Source organism: Thunnus albacares, chromosome 13 (genome assembly GCF_914725855.1).
Source record: "Thunnus albacares chromosome 13, fThuAlb1.1, whole genome shotgun sequence".
NCBI lineage: Eukaryota > Metazoa > Chordata > Actinopteri > Scombriformes > Scombridae > Thunnus > Thunnus albacares.
Genome location: NC_058118.1, coordinates 11,518,935 through 11,539,032, shown reverse-complemented (window position 1 = coordinate 11,539,032; position 20,098 = coordinate 11,518,935). Strand labels below are relative to the sequence as shown.

The window sequence follows — 20,098 nt, the reverse complement described above, 5'->3', positions numbered from 1 at the left end:
TAATCATTGACACGGTAACTTCATTTTGAAACATGAATTAAAGGTTTTGGGTGAGTTATAGCCTTCTGTGGGTTAACTAGAATGTTTTGCTTCATGTATGAGCTGTTTTGGGAAATGCATCTTCAGTGCTGAGAGCTTTAAAAATCTTTCAAGAAATATACCAAAGCATATGAGAAAAACTGTAATAGCAATCTGAACTGTTAGCCTACCTTGTGCACTTTTCAGAGGAAGAGATGCTGACCTCCCTCGCTTCCTCACTGTCCCTATTGTACAATGAAATGAAGCTGAGTGCCCATGAAATGGCTGCAACAGTACCTATGCTCATCCCCATTTCTCAGCTGAAAATCTTTATTTGTGGGAGCAAATCTCCTGAAGAAAGCTGTCTTCAGTTACACTCAATAAGTGTTGTTTATGACTTGCGGGTAAAGGCCACTTCTAAATTGTTGCCATCAAACTTACAAGCTACACCGGCTCCGTCTGTGTCCATTATGATCTTAGTGGACACAAATTGCTATCATTATTTGGTGAAATTGACTAGTCTCTTGTTTACTTTCATGGTGCAGGCATCGGTACAGCGATCCTTTCTGCTTTTCTGCTAGTTCACACACCTCTGACATTAATATCAAAGCCCAAACACAAATTGAAGAGGATGGCAGCAGTTGTGTAGTGAAGGAACCACTGCAAATAGTACCTCTAAGAGTCTCGCGTTTGCATGAAAACCTACACCTTTACCTGGGAGCTAGTGTAGCTAATCACAAATAATCATAAGGATTAAAATGTGAAAAAAATATCCTACTAAGATACTGTTTTATTGGGGGGGGGGTCACTGTAAATTGGCACATTGCAGGCGAGCACTTGCTGCAGCTTACAGCCTCTCCTCTGCTTGTTGGCCTCGTGTCATTTACACCGGCGGCTCTGCACCTTCTGACCTACATAAAAACAAGCAGCTCATGCACCATTATGCTAACTACAGTGATGCAGATAGCAGCCGATTTACTGTAGCTTTGCTGTGATGCTCTCGTACATCTAGGCTATCATCATCAAGAAGGTTCTATGCCTCTGCGGATTTGGACTTGTGAATGAAAACATGCAGACTTCCACGTGAATTACTAGTGTGGACTAATGCTTCCATGGAATAATTCACTGAGCCATTACAGCACCTTGCTCAATTGCAAAGTTTATCAGTGCATGCCTGCAGCCAATATTATTCCTGCTGCTAATTTTTTCCCACTAAGGTATTAAATTGACACATAAAGGCTATGACTTCAAGGCACATATTTGTGTCACATTATTAAAAATGAGCAAGAATAAGGGAAGTGTGGCAGGACTTCATTTCAAAGGAAAACACTCCTCTCCTCTCTTCCGTAATACACCACCATGGTCACATCTTTCAGTTTCCTGTGTGAGGTTTCTGTTTTGCCCTGTGAGAGCAGACAGACAACCCAGCACTGAGAGGTATCTGCTCTCTCCTCTCACTTCTTGATTGTCAATGCCTTTAACCACGCAAATGAAACAACTGAGGTTGCAACTTCCTCCTCATACAGACCAAAAAGGTCCTTTGGTGGTAAATAACAATATGCTGATAATCTTTAATTTGTCATGCATGAGCCTGAGAATAGAATATTTTCCATTAGGCTTCTTGTCCGCCTTTTTTGATCTGTATCTACCAAAGCTTGGCGATGAAGTGACGTGGTGCGAGCGTGAATAGTTGGCCCCGATCTGCTTTCAGTGGCTCTGAATACCCCTGAGTGCACTTCTCCTGTAATAGCAACGTGAACAATGAGAAGGAGCCGCTGCACCACTTAATGGTTTATAATGTATGTATGACATAATTGAGAGGGACATTGTGATTAAGGACAATAAGTTTCAGTGTATTTCTGAAGGGCATTTCTCAACATGTGAACGCAGTAGGCTACATGTTTATAGGGATTGTATATAGGATAAAAACAGCAGCTTCCACATATTTTAGGACTATTACATCAAGGTTTTGTTGTTGAAAGTACCTGGCTCCATTTCTTATTCTCTCTTTAGCTCTACATAGAGCATCGAATGACTAGCAAAACTCTAATAACATCATTTATTTAAAATAGGCCTCAAACTCATCTTTTACCAATAATGATTATGTTCTTTGTACTTGCAGGACCCATTTCTCTCTTCATCTCTGACTTCATACTTCAACAGCCGATGGATTTTGTTTTGAAGAGGATATTAAAGAGAATTATTCCCCTGTGTCATTTTTGAGAATCTAACAAAATCGTTTTGTGCAGAAAGTGTGTGTTGCAAAATCATTCAGGGACATTTTGAAAGTCTTAAAATGCTACATTTCAAAAAGACAACAGCTATTGAGAATTGACTCACCAAATGATAAAAATCTCACTGAATATTTGTCATACTAATTTATCTCCACTGTGCAGTCCTGCTCTGTCCAACTCACTGAATGACTCATTCTTACATCTTTTATGTTCTTTCTTAATATCGCAAATTACTACTACGCAGCCACAGAAGGGCAACGGCCTCGAACAAAACTAATGATGCCTGATCTTCCATTAAGACCAGTGGCTGCAGGGGACAGGTGACAACAGAGAGCACAAGCTAAGAGGATCCACCCAGTGGCTTACGCTGCCGGCATCCTGCCATCCGACGAAGGGAAGGCTCCGCCTGTCCAACTGCCTTCCTTGCTGAGCCCCCACAGGGAGCCTGCTGGGTGTAGCCATGCAAAATGGCTCCAAATGAGAGGAATGATGTGATGCTGACTCAGACAAAAACAAAATCTGCCTGGTAACCTCACGACACGTGAACAACTGAGCGCACAAACAGGTCAAAATGTTCATATTGCTCATAGCTTTTTGTTCACATGCAGGGACCATCTTGTATCAAGCAGCACAAACTAAAAATACCCTCAGAAATCACTTTTTTATAGCCTTAAATTTCCTTTTATTGTCACATCTGTACAATCTGCTAACTGAAGACTGCTGATTAATGACTGTTTCTTTGTGAAAGATGAGTCATTTTAGGAGTCATTGTATTATTTTGCAAAAAATGGGTCAAATAACATGAGCCAAAGTTTAAATCCTGACAAACAACTTCAGAATACATTATCCTAGATCTACCGCCCCTCACAGTGACTCAGTTTTACTGCACATCTGTGTGATGCTGGTAAAAAAAAACATCATTATCATTATTCAGCGTAAAGCACACAGAGGTTATTCACTCCTTCACACCTGCATTTACAAAAGGGCAAACAACGACAGCATTCCTCCCTCTTCTATTATTCCTTCTATCTTTTATTGATTTGGTTTCACAATGATGATGACTTCTCATGTTAGAGGTTACCGCTGGCATAAACAGTCACTGATTGAGCATTTAGGATTATCTTCATGGCATTATCTCTCTGCTAGACAAGAACTGACAGTGGAGAGAAAGACGCTGAGACATGTGACAGTCTGAATCTACGACATGACACACGCATGTATATAGTCAAGCTCTCCTGGTTCTTGTTCGGTGAAGAAAATAAAAGTGGGTCGATCGATTCAAGAGTGTCCTCCACCTCTGCTCCCTTCCTATGCAAGCTGTGATTGTCCCACATGTCCTGCAGAAGCCTCCCATAGGAAAAGACTTTTGTAGGTTATTGCCTTAAAAAAATCTACTCTGAAACAGAACCATTATGCTGAATCCCGTTCTTTCGGCACTAGACTTTTTTTCTGAGCGTGGACAACGTCAACCTTTAGTTTCAGTGTACAGGGATCTTTTTGGAGATGGAGTTTAACATATTAAATATGTCAAATAACTCTGTCATCAACAGTTAAACTGCTGCTGACTGAGTTCCAGTACAATGGTACAAACTGGATGTCAAGTGTCGAGTGTGTCGAGTGTGTCAAGTGTGTCCGGCCCAGATCAGACACCGAAATGTGCTCATATCCCGGACACAGATCCACACATCTCTCTTTCCTCAGTATCATAATGAAATACTTTATCTACACTCATCTATCATTCACATTACAAAGCTGCACCTCACTGGTAATAGCAGGCAGACATGTAATTGTTTGAGGTGATTTGATTATAGAAAATAATGAAAACCAACAGGCACTAATTGCTAAACTACTTTGCCAATAGAGTGGATTTCCATCAAATTGACTTAGAAAACATGTCTTAAGGAAAAAGTGCCAACACTAAAGCGATATAAAATCTAAATCTATCATTAAATATTGATGGAGATAGAAAGTAAATTATGAAGCACAGTGCTTCACAATGGCTGCAGTTATTCTGGTACTAGTAGGCTCTTAAATTAAATTAAATTCTAAAATATCTCTCTATCAATCAAATAATACACAAGTATTGTCAATTAAGGAACTACCAGTGTTTACAACTGCTAGTTATACCACTTAAACACGGCCACTGAGTGAGAACTGTACTATTTTATATACATTATATATGTAGTGCAGTGGACAAGTCGACAGAGTTGGATGAACGGGCTGCATTTCCCATAAAAAACGACAGGAGGTAGAGAAAAACAAGGTGGATTTTCAGACACACACACACACACACACACACAAAGTTGACCCTGACGAACAACATCACACCCTCCTGCCAGTCTAGCCAGGAACACAAACACAATGCCATCAGGTCACATTCATATTTCTACCAATCACACATCCTTCCTTCCTGCAGAGAGTCCTTCCATCATGCCAGTTCAAAATGCCTTTGATGGTTTAAAACATCAACCACAGTGGCCACCACACTGCATGCGGCTCAATGTAAATTAAAAGGCCTGTCCTTTGAGTGCACTGGCTTATGTAAGCTGCTGCTGCGTGTCTCTTTTACCCGCCAGCCCTCCATCCCTGCCTTTCTTTCCCTTCAGCATCCCTGAAACCCCAACGCCTCGTAAACACACAGCCCCATCCAAAATTAAGAGAGTGCAGGGGGTGGTGAGGAGGGTGAGGAGGGGAGGGAGGAGGTGGGGATGGGGGGGGGCCTGACTCCCGCATCCCTCATTTTCTCTGCCACCTTGAAAACAACACCCCAAATCCGGTTGTGGCTCTCCATTCCATCATTGTCTGTGCACATCACATGCAGGCGTATTACAATCCTCTTTATCTCCGTGCACCGCAGACTAAAGATGGTGGCTTTTCTTTTTTTTTTTTTTTTTGTCTTTGAAAATATACATTTGAAATAAATTCTGCTCTTCTTTTTGTTCCTGCATCTTTAGCTCATCCCTTTCTCTCTGTCTCTCTCTCTCATTCTCTCAGTACCCCCTCCATCCATCCATCCCTCCCTCCACCTTGTCCTGCAGCCGCTCTACGGCGAGGTTTTGCAGTGGCTTCTTGACAATGTCATAACACTGTTTTTAAGACAATTCTGCCTCGTTGGAGAGCGCACAATGGAGAGAGACAGGAAAGATGGGGGGTTAGTGTCGGGAGAAGGGAGGAGGTGGTGGTGGTGGGGGGGGGTTAGAAGAAGGAGGAGGAGGAGGAGGAGGAGGAGGCCGGGGATGAAATGCGACAAAGGTTGCAAGCTGGATTCAAACCCCACAATGTCGCGTGTAAATGGCACCTTAGCTCTCTGAGCCACTTGGACGCCCCAATAAAATGCATTTTTAAAGAGCTGACAGCAACACAATGAGCAGAGAGGCAGAGGGAGGACATGCTGGAGGGTGATATGATCATGCAAAGCCATTATTACATATCCTCTGTCGTTTTCATACATTGTCTCTGATTGGATTGTGTGAGCTTAAGGGGCATATGCATGCCTGTACAGAGGTATGTGGCATACACGGTGTGCAGATCCATCTATCTGAATCCATTATCATCAGAAAGAGGACCCGGTGAGGCTGGAATGTGTATTCTCCGTAATTCTCAACACAGAAAGAAAAGGCTTACCTCCACATTTCAGCTCCGTTCGACCCTGCCTTGTTTCATCCTGTTCCTCTCTGCCGACTCCCTCCCCTTCTCTCCCCATGACAGCATTTTTCTGCTATCTATCTCCACGGTTAGGCTCCTTCTTCTCCTCCTTCAGTTCCTCCTGTCTGCAGTTCTCTTCCTCTGTCCAAAAATAAAAGAAACACAACACACACACGCACACACACACACACAGAGCACACACTTCCCTGATCTCTTGTGTCTACCGGCTCCTCTATTCTGTTGTTAAGTCAAGAGGCAGGTTGATTTGTGCTGTCCTCCTCCCTCTTTCTCCCTCTCGCGTTGATTCCATTCACATCACACTAGAGCCAACCCTCTCTCTCTCTCTCTCTCTCTCTCTCTCTCTCACACACACACACACACACACACACACACACACACACACGGCTCTACCCAGCCGTTCTCTCCTCCCCCCTCCTCATCTCCTTGTCAGAGAGAGGTTGAGGCAGCGGACAGCAGTGGCCAACAGGAGAGCTCTCTGTGTCTTAAACTGAAGTTCAAAAATGCTTCATTGTCTCACCGGCAAGACTGCGAATTTTTTTTTTTTTAAAAAATGGCTGAAATAAGGGCTCAAGAATGCTCATTTAAAGTGTAATATCATGTTGTGCATAACCAGAAATGTAGATGCTGATTAAATGTTAGTAAGGCAGTCAGCTCCTACAATTAGCAAAGGTTTTTCCTGGTCTCTATTTTATTCAGACTAATGAACACATTCATTTCAAGCAGGGCACAAATTAGCACCAGCCACCAGCCAAATGCTGGTAAAATATGTTGGCTGGTAGATTTGCTTCACTCACCAGCCAGAAAAAACAACCGTAATCTATTGAGTGGCTGGTAAAATTCACTAAAACACTCACTAGCCATTTGGCCAGTGGACAAAAAGTTAATTTTGCAGCCTGGTTTCAAGTCTCGTTTGCTTTGTGCCTAAACTGACATTTCTGCACGAGAGAGATAAAGGCTCAAAAGCCCACTCGGGGGCAAAGGTGAAAACGGCAGTGTGTGTGTGTTTGTTTATGTGTGTGTGACAGTTTGTTTATTTGTAGAGACCTCTGTGTACTCCCCAAACAGTGTAGACCATAACAAACAATCAACCTGCTTGAGAACAATGACAGCGCAGGAGTGAGTGCACCGACATACTGCAGATGGCTTTTTGCTTCCCCGCCAGCCACCGCACCTTCTAAAAACACACACCTGTGAGTTTGGATAAAAAACATTTCATGATGTTCAGGAGAAGAGGAGGAGAATCAGCAGAGGCGAGTATGCGGCACCACCATCCCCCTAATTACTGTATGGAGTCTCGTGCAGGCCGTACCATATGGCTGTGTGTGTGTTACCAGGTCAGTGACTCTGGTCAAGCTCAGAGCAGTGTGGGGGGTTGGGGGCGGGGAGGAGAAGGAGCCTGCGCTGCTGGTGGTGTGTGTCCTGAACAGATAAGAAAAATAAAAAACAGAGGCACAAGTTGATAGTAGTTAAACAGTTTTTTCCCCCCCTCCAAAAAAACAAACAACATACCTCAGTGTGTGTTCATCAGAGGTCAGGAGGCGTTTTTTTTTTGTAGCTGCTGTGGGAATCTTTTGCTTCTTCCAGTGTTCAGCATTGTTTTAATCTGCAAAAAGAAAAATTACACAATACAAATGTCTAATTTTCATGACCTCACATACAGTATTAAACCCAAGTGAGACAGAGTTCATGCATACGTATGTGCTTGTGTGAAAATAAAATCTAAATGTTCATAATCTTAACTTTCAGACTGGTCTAACTGTCTTTAAAGATTACACCCCAGTCTGATACCATTAATACAATCTGCCCTTCTCTTACTTACTGATACAGTATAGTTTTCAGTGCTGGAGCTTGATTTGTGATGGTCTGAATCCTCTGAGCTGCTCAAAGTATTAGTCACACCAGAGGTCATTTTGGGTATGAATTAGCTCACAACAATCAGTGCTACACTGACACCATGTGGAGATGTTCCACCAAGACTGCTAAGATTGTTTTAAGAGTTTGCAGAAAAACATACTTGTCCCTATAAAGTTTTATCCTTCCTATGACAGACTAACAGGGCTGCAACTAATGATTATTTTCTTTACAGATTAAAGAAAATAATCCTCAAAGATTAATTGCTTGCTTATCTGTAAAATGTCAGATGTAGTCAAATGTCCAGAACCCAAAGTTACTCAGTTTACCATCATAAATCACAAACATCACATCCTAATAGCTGACATGCCGCAAACAGTGAACGGTGGTGGTTTTGCTTGAGAAGTGACTTGATCATGAATATAGTTTCTGATTAATTTTTCTATAGATTGACTGATCAGTTGCAGCTATGAAATACATAATACATAACACACTTGGTTTGAAACAATGACAGAAAATGAGCTCTGCTCAGCCTGTCAGCTGAGTTCTTTCTTAAAATTCAAGCCAAGTAAAATACAGCACTAAAGCTCTCTGCTCTTTGATTATTATTCTTTCATTATGATTAATGATTCATACCATAGATCACATTTCTTCACATTTCTTGCTCCTAACTGATAGATATTAATGTAGTGCTACCGACAATCTAAAGCAAGCATTATGTGCAATGGCTACAACCCAACAACCGTGTACATCAGAGCTGCAACTAGCGATAATTGTCATAAACATGCTTGATTCATTGTTATAAAATGTTTATAAAATGGGAGTAAATTGGGAAAACTGTTGATCACAATTCCCCTAAAGTCCAAGATGACACATTCAAATTGTTTGTTTTGGCCGATGAACTAACTGTCCAAAACCATTAGTGTCAGAATAGTATCTTATAAGACAAAGAAAAGCAGCGATTTACATTAGAGAAACTAGTAACAGAGAATGTTTTGCTCTTTTCTTGAGAAGTGACTAAAATAATTAATCCATTTTTCATAGTTGCAGCTCTAGTGTACATATAATATTTTCTATGTGAGGTTTTTTTTTTTTAGACTAACAGCACTTAATACCAGAAATAGAAAACAGAAATACCAAAGCTCTTACAGAATGTGCCACCAGGCAGGAATCAGGATGAGGAGGAAATGTATCAGAGGCCAGGATGAACGCTGCAGCTTGGATATTAACATTAGATTAGTGTGAAATTCCTCTCTGTCCTCATGGGTACTGGTGTGGCTCTGCCAGGTGTAGAAAGAAAATGGGTGAGATGTGATGTTGGGAGAGGCTTCACCAGAGCTGCAGCACAACTAAATCTCACAGTGGAGGGATGATTGAAACCTGACTTGCAGAAATGGAAAAAGCATCAGGCGGATTCACATAAAAGCTAGTTTATGTGATTTATGGTGTAACGCAGTTCATCTCTTATCAAACCTATCTGTGTCAGCAGCAGTCATGAAGGAAAACTACAGTTATGTTGCACCTATAACTTTAGGCTACTTGCTCACTTTAGGATCATATTATTACAGTTATTTTTACAGTTGTTTAATAGTTCTACCTGTAACATGGGTAGAGAAATTTAATACACTCCAGGTGCCCATTTGTTGTCCAAATTGACTCAGTCCCTCCAGCTGTAATACAATTACAATGGTCAGGTTGCACTATTACATTTCCCTTTCAGCAGGCAACCCTCTCTCTTGCCTAATTTTAGCCTGCGGTTTGAACTTTTGTAATGCAATTTTGCACACAGAGGGGGGTGGAGACTCATGATGCTGCCCCCTGGTGGCTACTATACAGCATGTTATTATAATACATGACTGGTGTCCATATTGCATGTTAATTGTATTGCACTGACTTCTTTCATTTATTTTAAAAGCCTATAAACGGATTTAACTTTTACAAAGCCTACACATCTATTAATTACCATGTTTTAATTATATAAAAAACACATTAAGCTTTGTTTAACCTGATTCTGAAGCCTCTCTGTCAAAGAACACACAGCATAGCGAGGACGAAAAGGCAATATATTCACATTGAAAGACACTTTCAAGGTTTTTAAGATTTTTTTATCAATTCAACAAGCGTTTCATATCAAACGTTCAAATCATACTCTCAACTGTGTTTCACTTAAAGATATACTGAATCATTTCAACAGAGTAAATTCAACGGCCTTTGCGACATGTAAACATAAAACACAAATTGAAAGTAAGATCACTCTTTTTTCTGTTCCTATTAATATTGTGCAGTTAGTTTACATTATGAAAAAAAAAAAGAACTAAAGACAACTGTACACAAAATTTACATTACTCTAAGAGTTCAACATGGCTTCTGTCTTCAAAGCATTTTTTCTTTACAATCAGGTTCAGTTATGTACAGTTACAGGGAACATATGTTTAACCGGGGAGTTGATTTGTCTCAGTGCACAATGTGTACAGATGATCCTGACAGGACATTATCTGAGGAAAAAAAAGAAAAGTTTACCAGCATGATCAAGCATAAATACTATTTATTACTATTTAAATATAGTGAAATGAAAAGAGGGACTGCTATTGTAAAAGATGAATTGACTGTTGGTTCTTAAAAGCAACGTTTTAACTGCGGGTCTGGATGTCCAGTTTTGTATTTTTGTATGAATCCAAACTGTTCTGGCGGTTCTTAATTTGGATCTATTATTACAAGTGAGTCATATTGAATTACGTAGTTGACAGTGAAAACAACCGGAAGCCTACAGCAGGAACTACCAGTACAGTTCTGCTCTCTCTGTTAGCTGAGCCACTGGAGAAGAAAGGGCAAAGATTCAGGCACTCAAAGAGAATGAAAATTACCATCTGTGTGTTGAGATGAGAATTTAAATGAGCAGGTATCTTACTCCCGAAACAGATCTGAATTGTAATTCCTTGTACTTTTTCCCTGTATGCACATTCTGTTTAATAAAAACGTTTGTACGCAGTCAGAGGCATTTGAAAAATGTATTGAAGCCTGCACACTTTGTATAAAATCACTATTCAAGGTAAAAGTGCTAACTAAATGTTGGAGTGCTGCTCAGATATTAGTTGTCTGAATGTTTAATGAGGACATTTCCCATCAACTAAGGTTTCCTTGACATCACCAGTATGAGGAGCTGAAGTGATGTTTCTGGAGTCAAACAAGGAAATTTGTTGAACTACATTGATAAACAGAACTTTGGGATACATAAATATTGATGACAACATTTTAACTCTACTTCTTTATGAGGCAGATTAAAAAAACCAAAACACATGTTTGTGTTGGCCCAAAATAATAAAATAAAAATCTTTCATTGCTGCATTTAAGAAAAAGAAATCCACTTTGTGGGCTTTACATTATGTGGACATCATCAACAGATGAAGCGATTCACTGTAGAAATCAAATTATCATCAATAACCTTACTGTCTCACCTTCATGAGGTGGCCAGTATGTTTGCCATTTAAGGCTTTCATTTACACTATTACACAAACACCATGTCCCACTTTAAAACACACTGTCTCAGTCATAAACAGGATCTTTTACACAGCAGAGGGTGTGTTGTATTTTTTGGCGGCGTCACTGTTCACCAGTCTTTGTCCCCAAGTTTGACCGTTGTTTAAGTTCACAATATATAATGAATATTCACAATAAAAAGCATATGCATCTCAAGTGACAATTTATGTTCACTGTTTTTTTATCTGAAGAGACGTCCCGCGTTCAAAAAGGTTTGTGTATCGATGCTCTCGGTGAGACCGCTTGACGAACACCTTGATCTGATCCACCGTTTTCTTCAGGTTCGTTGGGGAGAGCGTTCAGTGAACCAGGCTGCGGCTTTACCACTTGCCCCTCTTGCTCCAGTCCTTAGGTGTGAAGTGAAGGCATTTTGGATCTATGCGCAAGTGTCTCTTCTGCATCGCTCTTTCATGCCCGTCCACAATGTCCTCTGAAAGAGTCAAGATGTATTGACCCTAGATTCAAGAAGGAAGACAAAGTCAAATATTAGAAAAAAAAATCCTTTCATGGCTTCTACAGCATCCTTTTTACATTTTGGGGGAAAATAAGTGGACACTAACTGGACGAAATATATATGAGCTGTCCAGACTTGGTGTCAAATATCGCTCATTTCATCAGTTTTTAAAATATTTTATCTACCATTTTAAAATTTTATAACTTTCATCATTTTTACACAACCAACAACTAAGTCCTGTTAGACAAATTTCTGCATCTTCTGCTTTGGATATCGCAACTCTCTCCACTATTAGAAACAGTTTAACTCCCTAATGTGACCTAAAGAGTCAAAACAGATGATGGGACATTTTTTGGCATCCAGTCTTGGCCTTTCAGAAGCCAACAGTTTAATGAAACTTTGAGTAAAGACCAATGGCAAAGGTGTAGAGGGTCACTGTTCTGTCTCCGACTCCTAGTGTTGTTTTACACCAAGTGCAGTGGTAAATAAAGTCCGCATTGTGAGGCAGAGTGGGATGTCTAACCACAATTTAAACAGCTGACTTGTTGAGATAAACCACCATGTTGCACATGAAGGTGCAATCAGAAAGGGCAGGGTTAAGGATGACGATGATGAGGAGTGTTGGTCTCTCACCTTGTAATAGTTGATTAGGTTGAGGTACTGAAGTGTCGAAATGACGTCTTCTTTCTTTACACTTGTGATCTCACTGATCTCACTGGAGGTGGAAAAGAAAAAAAAAGTCAAATGAAAAAGGGAACCAAACATTAAAATGATTCAAACATTAAAATGAAAAGTTGAGACAAAACAGTCACATACTTGATGGTGATCTGCGGTCTCTCTCCATTGTCGGGTTTAAGGTCCATAAGAATTTCCAAGATGGTCTGGGACCAGTAGGAGCGATAGGACAAAAGACCGAGGTCAGAAAGCGGCTTCTCAGGTGTGCCTGTCTTCCCTTCGACTTTGGACAGCTCGTAACCTGACAAATGATGATTTTCACATGTGAGGTGAACACAGAACATGAAGAAGAATTCAGATACACAGATATTTACTGAACCGTTTTTAAATCTTCACTTACTGAACTCAATGAGCAGTTTGCCATATCCTCTCCGCTGGTACGGAGGCAAAGTCAGGATGCAGGCTACGTTATAATCTTCAGTCGACTCTTTTTCCTATATACAGAAAATAAAAGTTACATTTCATTTTGGAATCCTTTTATTAGATAGAAGACTGTTTCCAAGCTGTTACACATAACACACTCTACCAGTTATTTAAAATGCTTTGCATAATTTGTGTACCTTGGAGAAGTAGCCCACTATGTGGAAGCCTTTAGAGTCGTACTCCGTCATCACATAGAAGAGGAAAGGGTCTGTGTCGTAATACAAGGTTTTGTGGTCCAGGAAACACTTAGCAAGTAAACACAGGTTCTGGGAATAAGTCTGTAAAAAATATAACAGACATACATCAAAAACAAGAATAACAAACGTTGTACACAATGTTGAAAGGAGACAGATATAAATACAATCACTAACTTTGTTTTTCCTGCCGTCAATCTCAAAGAATGAGATGGTTCCTTTGCGGTAGATCTCGTTGCCTGGAGGATGTCTCAGATTACATTTTGTCTGTCAGAGACGAGAGACGGGAGAGCAATTAGCAACAAGCTGAGCAGCAATAGATTGAAGGCTTAAGATGGTGACATATTGATGATGTTTCAAAGAGATTCTCACCAAATGCCTCTGCAGACACTTGAGACTTTTGAGGTACTTGAGGCAGAATTCGCAGAGGTAGAGAATGGGCAGTGTGGTGAGTTCCTGTGGGTACGGTGAGAAGTACCAGGGCTTCAATCTGTGACGTCCTAGCTCTATACACTCTATGTTTTTCATTCGGGTGACGATGTCGTCATGGCTGCGGTCGGACACCAGACTGCCCGTCATGCGGGGTGCAGACGGGATGCCATCCGAACTGTCCTGGGAATCCTGGTGGCAAACAATGTGGACGTTAGACATGAGCATCGTTTTTTCTGGTTTCAGTGCACTTCTGCTGCAGTTATTTTCAAGTACTTACATTTTTTTATTAAAACAAAAAGCTGCTTGATCAAATGTAGTTTTAAAATGTTTAACACATTTAGATTTCTGTATATGTGTATAATCACAGTGGTTGTACATGTTACCAGAAGGACTAAACTTGGGTCTGAGGTAAACAACACCTCCGTTCTATTGGACCCACTAAGGCACAGCTGAATTTGGACAGCAACACACAATCAATTGGCAATAATAGGAAATAAAACAGACCTCTGGTGGTGGTAGAAAGACACTGGCACTTTGAGGCTTGTTATACTGCAAAACCTTTATCATCTAGCAGAAAGAGACACAAAAACACGGGCTTTTGGAAACTAAAGAGGGGAATAAAATGATTTGTATTTACGCTGAACAGTTTGATTAAAGGGGGCAGATTGAAAGCAATATTGAACTTCAGTGTAACATTTGTCGTTTTAGTACATTCCAGGGTGGGTTTATCAGTAGCTGGCCAGCGATACTGGCAATCATCGGTATAAGCGATGCTAGAATTAAAAGAGATTTTGGAAAAGAGCAAACACAAATATTAGGCCAATTATTTCATGGAGGTTTGAAAGACTGTTTTGTTAACTTATTTCAAGAACCCATTGGCCTCTTTCATCAGAGGTGATATAAGAACGTGGGAGGACAGCTGCTGCAGTTTTCTAAACTCCATACAATAGCTGAGCGGCTCATGTGAGTAGCCTGAAGGAATAAATAGAAACAACTCAGAAACCCAGCGGAGGTCTGACTTGCTAAATTTGATCATTTTTCTGCCTCATTTAGTAAAAACATTCAATCTTTCTTCAGTATGTATACAGTAACTGCCTCGTCATGTGTATCTAATCAAAACGAACCAAGTTACAATCAGTTCTTCTGCCGGGTTACTCCACCAACATCTCAAAAACAAAGGTCATACATTTTAGATTATTTTGTCAGAGATTGTTAACACTTTAACAACTGTAGGATCCCCATACAATGATAATTTAGTCATAGATCTTTTTGGCATAATACTCAAATGACTCATGTCAACATATATATAAATACTCTTCCTTTTCAAAGTGATTAGTGCAGTTGCAGCAATTAATTTGCACAACAAAAAGGAAATAGCAGACCAACATAAACCAACTCAACTTAATGAAGCACACAAGACAAAAAAATAGATACTCCAAAAGTGAATGATAGGTGAAAACGTATGAAAGCAGAATCAACATTTTGTCCCTAATACTGGCTGCTGCTGTATGTCATGAATTATCATGTAAATTTCTGTTAGTCTGAAATTTAAGCAAGATCCTAACAAAATGTGTGTTAAGTTTGGCAGCAAATAACAGCAAACAACAGGGACTTTAAACACCATGACAAACATAATCTGCAAACACACTTATAAACAAACTAAAAGTGATAATTAGCATAGTTATGTCAGCATACTCATATACTTGTAGTTTCTGTGGCAGAGTGAATAAATCATTTAAATTTGGTGCACGGTAGTCTTCACCTTAAAGCTGGAATGCGGGTCTTTTGTCTCCCCCTTCTGGCAGTGAGAGTAATAACAAAAACACTGTCTACATGCGTAGGTCATAGGCTCTGCTGTAACCTACTCCATCGCTACTGTTGCAGCTGTAAAATAGTGGATAAATTGTTTTGAGCTTCACTTTCAGAATTTGATCCATTTGGTCCGATAACATTTGGAAAGTCTAGAAAAGCTGCACGATCAAATGATCTTATCCTCATTCAAGTTAGCAGAGAGCTAACCGAAAGTTAGCCAGCTCAGACAACGGAAGTCTCTGGTGCATATGCTCTGCCCATTGAGCATGTGCAGCATGCGTTCATCTGGCCAGAGCACGAATGTCAAACCCAACATCAAATTAAAAACTGTGAAATACAAATACAGAGAAATGTATCTGACAGTGACAGGCTTAATCAGCATTGTGTGACCTCGTTTGGCAAAAGGCTTGAATGTAACAGACATTCATTTATATGTAAAAGTTCCGCACTGCAGGTTTAAAGTCACCTTACTCACAAAACTATGTTTATATATCCTCATCTGTACCAAAATTACAAGCAAAAACCACCACAGATATAGCCCGTATACAGTTTCATAAAGTTTTGCAGAAGTATATCAGAATACAATGAATCTCAAATTGTGTATTTTTAAACTGTGTATTTTTTAGTTGCAGTGCTCAAAATTAAGAGGATATAATCATGTATCTACAAAATGAAAACATGCAGAGACTCACATAAGATATAAATTTGAAATAGGAAAATAATAAGTTGACTGTGGACTGTAAAAGATTAAATACATTCAAGTTTACATACCTCATCTGTGGCCCCACAATTAGCTTTCCTCTTCCTCCCGGGCTGGGAGGGGACGAGTCGTCGGGCAGTGCCGTTCTAGTGTTATACAGAAATAAGGAGTTATGAATTAACTAATGAATAAAACCTTCAACTCAAACGTTTAAAAATCCCAGAAGATTTGTTTTACTGTTGTGAGGGAGGAGAGCTGCTCATGGTCTTCGCGGGACTTGAAGGTGTTGTTGGTCTCTCTGACAGCAGGGAAAACAGATGCCTGAGAGGCTTCAGCTGAACTTGGCAGGGAGGGCACGGGGGTGGCCGGGGGTACCTGAGTCGCCAAGGGAACGGGCTCTACTTTCCTCTTCTGCAGCGAACAAATGGTGTTACATATGTGGCTTAAAATCAGCACAGACAAACCAAACATTTAACTGAATGATAATTTTAGTTTACAAACAAGATTTTTTTGATTCCAGTTAGACCAGAGGTGTGTGCTCAATTTAGTAAGATACAAACCAATGTAAAGACTAAAAGATGGGTATTCCTGTTCTATTTGAAATCATGGGTGTAAGACCTGCAGTTAGTCCACTGATATGAGCTGAGACTGTGTCTGTTTAATGACCACAGCATACTGAATTAAGCATATTTACTAGTCCATTGCAAATTATACCCGATTTAAACCTGGTATTAAAATGCGACAGACACAGATCAACTGTAACTGCATTGGGTTTATTCTTAAAACTAAAAATGTGTCATCAGGAGTAAGACATAATTCAAAGTTTTTACTCTCCTGAAATGCCAGTTGGAATACATCAAAAACTTTTCACTTTCATTCCCTGATGTGCCATTGAAGTAAGCGTCTTCAGTGCATGTGATTTGTGATTTAAAACATTTAATTTGATGCAGATGGTGTGAATCATAGAACAATCCATTTTCAGCACTATATGAGAGATTACAACATAGACAGAGCATGCCAGGTACCTTGAGAGATTTGAAGAGGAAATGTGGCTTTACAAGACCAGAGCATACACCTGTCAAACATTTGGATGTGATCTGCACGACTGGATCGTCTTCCTTTTTTGTATCTTGGTTGTTTATATCTGGATTTCCATGCAGTTCAGCATGACCTGATAGCTACATGAACACACAAGACGCATGTTAACACCAGGAGTAAACAAGGTCTCAGTCATGGCTCTCTAGAATGGGTAAATTCAAGTTGTACCGGTGTGGGGAGGGTTTTGCCTCTGGAGGGAGCTGTGGCAGATTGTACGTTGAGATCTAGACTCTTCCTCTGAATTGAACAGAAAGGAAGAGAAGGAAGGGGGTTAACTGACATTCATGTTAACCCTCAGGTTATTCATTGTGCATACAGTCTAACTAATATCTTTCATGATTAACACAACATTAAACATTAACAGTTTCTATGGCAGTCATTGGAATCCGAAATAAGTATGAATACAAAAACAAAACAAAACAAAACTCTGAGCATGTTGTGTCACTGTTTGAGTGTCTGAGATAAACATTTGGTGGTGTAGTATATACACACTTACCACTTCTCTCTCTGGAGAACTGGGACGGGAGCCCGGAAGACCATTCTTGGTGGGTGTTTTAGCTTCTTTCTTAGGAAACTGGAGCTTTTTCATGTCCAGCCTGTCCGCTGTGACCCACTCATCCAGACGCTTGTTGACTTTTAACACAAGTAAATTTTACACAAACAGGAACACGTTTTCTGTGATGTTTCTGTATAATACATTTCAGCCTACAAAGAGCCTTTAACAGTTATGTCCAAGAAATACAAACAAGCAGTGACACAAATCATACTCACAGTCAATATAGTGAACATAGAAGAGCTTTCTCGAAGACACTTCCTTCACACTTAGAATTTCTGCCAAAGCTGTAAGAAAAGCGGAAAAGTCCAATTAAAACTTGCACTGAAATCTTACTCAAATTAACAAAATCATTATGATTGATAGTCAATAAAATATTACAGATTTAACACCAAATTGCAAATTCTCACATGAGAGAGCCCAGAGCCATGAATGTTTGGCATTTCTGATGAAATTACCAATTAAATTCCTTTTGATTGATTAACTGATTAATCATTGTATCATTTCATCTCTACGTGTGATGATAAAAAGAAACTACAGGCAAAAAACATACATGCTGAATATCAGCTACACATTTCTCTCTCTTTTTTTTTTTGCCATTTTTGTTGTGAGACCGGGTAGGTAAATCAACTAAGGTGTCTAAAAGCTATTTAAAAAAAAAGAGAAAAAAAAATCAAAGAGACATCACTCTTCTCATTTCTCAGACATATAGAATAGTTGTTTTGCTTTGATTTAGTGGGTCACAATAATAACACTATAATACCCACTGAACCTATAGATGATTTATACAATACACGTATATATATATTTTAGTCTAACGCACCAAACGTGCAATACATTGCATTCATTAGTGTATATTTGAACAGGCTGTATATTCTGTGCATAACCACCTACTATGTGCATATAAAGTAACGTGTCACTATTTTTCCTCACCATTCAATATTTATCTCATCACTCCTTGCAAGCTTCACTTCTTAGCACTATTTGTATCCTGTTTACAGTTCACAGAAACGGTTTCACCTGTGTATAGTCATTCCTTGTGTATATTTCTGATGATTGTTGTCTTGTTTTCTTGTGTAAGCACACTGAGAGCCACTAAACCAGAGTCAAATTCCTTATATGCATAAACATACTTGGCCGATAAAGATTACTCTGATTCTGACTTGATCCAAAAAGTTTAAGAACCACTGCACGAAACCCATTTGGATGTGAAGATACAAATGTCAACAATGTGTATTTTTGCTGAGATGTCATAGTAGTAGTAACGTACTGTCATAATGACTTCTGTGAAGCTGAGCAATAACTTTTTTAAACTGAGAGAAACGTCTTACCTGTCAAAATAAACAGGGTCGACCACCACTTTTTATCATACTTGACCATTAAAATGAGCCACACTGTCTCCATCCAAACAGCTGCTGAGCTTTAAACATCCAGTTTCACATTCGTAAACCTCAACCTGATGTCAGATGGATTTCCCCTGGTTTATCCCAATAAAATGTATTTTTTATAAAAATGTCTTTGCGAGTTGGCTAGTTAGTGTCAAAACATTGTGTCTGAAGAGCATTAAAACAACACTGGTTAACACAATGCAGCTTGGTGTGTCCTATGAGTGTTGTTTTGTTGTTTACAGTGTTTTAACTGGAGGCCGAGGCGTCTGTTAACAACAGCTGAGGCTCGCCACTTAGCATTAGCTAGCTTAGCATCGGAAAAACAACCGGACAATACTTACGCCATTCGTCCTCGTGTTCTTGATTTTTACGAAGAACCGGGAGGCGACAGCCCTCCACGATTTCGACCTGTCGAAAACATGCGTTAGTTTACATCCTGAAACTAGTCAATGTCTCTAAATTAAAAATAACATCTTTTTGGAGACCTACCGATGATGCGCTGTCCGCCATTTTCGTCATCTGTGAGAGCAGGAGCAGGGTGTTGTGGGAAAATGCCGGTCCACGCCAAAGACGACACAAACAGCAAGATGAAGCTCCGAGAACCGGAAGTCGGGAAACGAACCCGGAAACGAACCCGGAAAAGATCAGGAGCCTTTTTAAAAACTTGTTCAGTACAGTCCTGAACATGTCTTTACTCCATGTTTCACCAGGTTAACTGTCTGGTTAACGCCACTGTTCAAAACATTAACAAAACATCCACTCATTCCTAAATCCCAATCAGAATAATCTTCACTGGCCAAGTATGTTTATGCATACAAGGAATTTGACTCCAGTTTAGTGGCTCTCAGTGTGCTTATACAAAATAACAACACAATATTCTTCAGAAATATACATAAGGAATGACTATATACAGGTGAAACCATTTCTGTGAACTGTAAACAGGACTCAAATTGTGCAAAGACGTGAAGAGTGCAAGGAGTGCTAGATAAATATTAAATCGTAA

At 39.8% G+C, this 20,098-nt stretch overlaps 2 protein-coding genes across 7 annotated transcripts in view; both read right to left on the bottom strand.

The window, feature by feature from the left end:
- The window catches only part of zmp:0000001168 (signal-induced proliferation-associated protein 1), a 32,461-nt gene extending 26,239 nt beyond the window's left edge, over positions 1-6,222 (bottom strand). For all 5 annotated transcript variants that reach the window (XM_044370491.1, XM_044370497.1, XM_044370493.1 and 2 more), the window contains exon 1: positions 5,877-6,222. The gene's annotated coding sequence lies outside the window, so the exon portion shown is untranslated. The remainder of the gene's footprint in view (positions 1-5,876) is intronic.
- A 3,630-nt stretch (positions 6,223-9,852) lies between these two features.
- On the bottom strand, positions 9,853-19,692 carry LOC122995464 (histone acetyltransferase KAT5). Of its 2 annotated transcripts, XM_044370730.1 has the most exons (16): positions 19,585-19,691; positions 19,437-19,503; positions 17,926-17,994; positions 17,651-17,787; positions 17,323-17,391; positions 17,082-17,234; positions 16,294-16,467; positions 16,128-16,202; positions 14,049-14,111; positions 13,485-13,733; positions 13,290-13,379; positions 13,056-13,196; positions 12,836-12,929; positions 12,577-12,736; positions 12,394-12,475; positions 9,853-11,761 (listed from the first exon to the last, which is right to left on the bottom strand). In XM_044370730.1, the coding sequence occupies exons 1-16, from the start codon at positions 19,612-19,614 to the stop codon at positions 11,627-11,629; spliced, it is 1,788 nt and encodes a 595-aa protein (XP_044226665.1). In that variant the 5' UTR covers positions 19,615-19,691; the 3' UTR covers positions 9,853-11,626. The 2 variants fall into 2 exon arrangements, with proteins under 2 accessions (XP_044226665.1, XP_044226666.1); XM_044370731.1 differs by lacking the exon at positions 17,082-17,234 and having other exon boundaries at positions 19,585-19,692.
- Between the last annotated feature and the right edge of the window lie 406 nt (positions 19,693-20,098).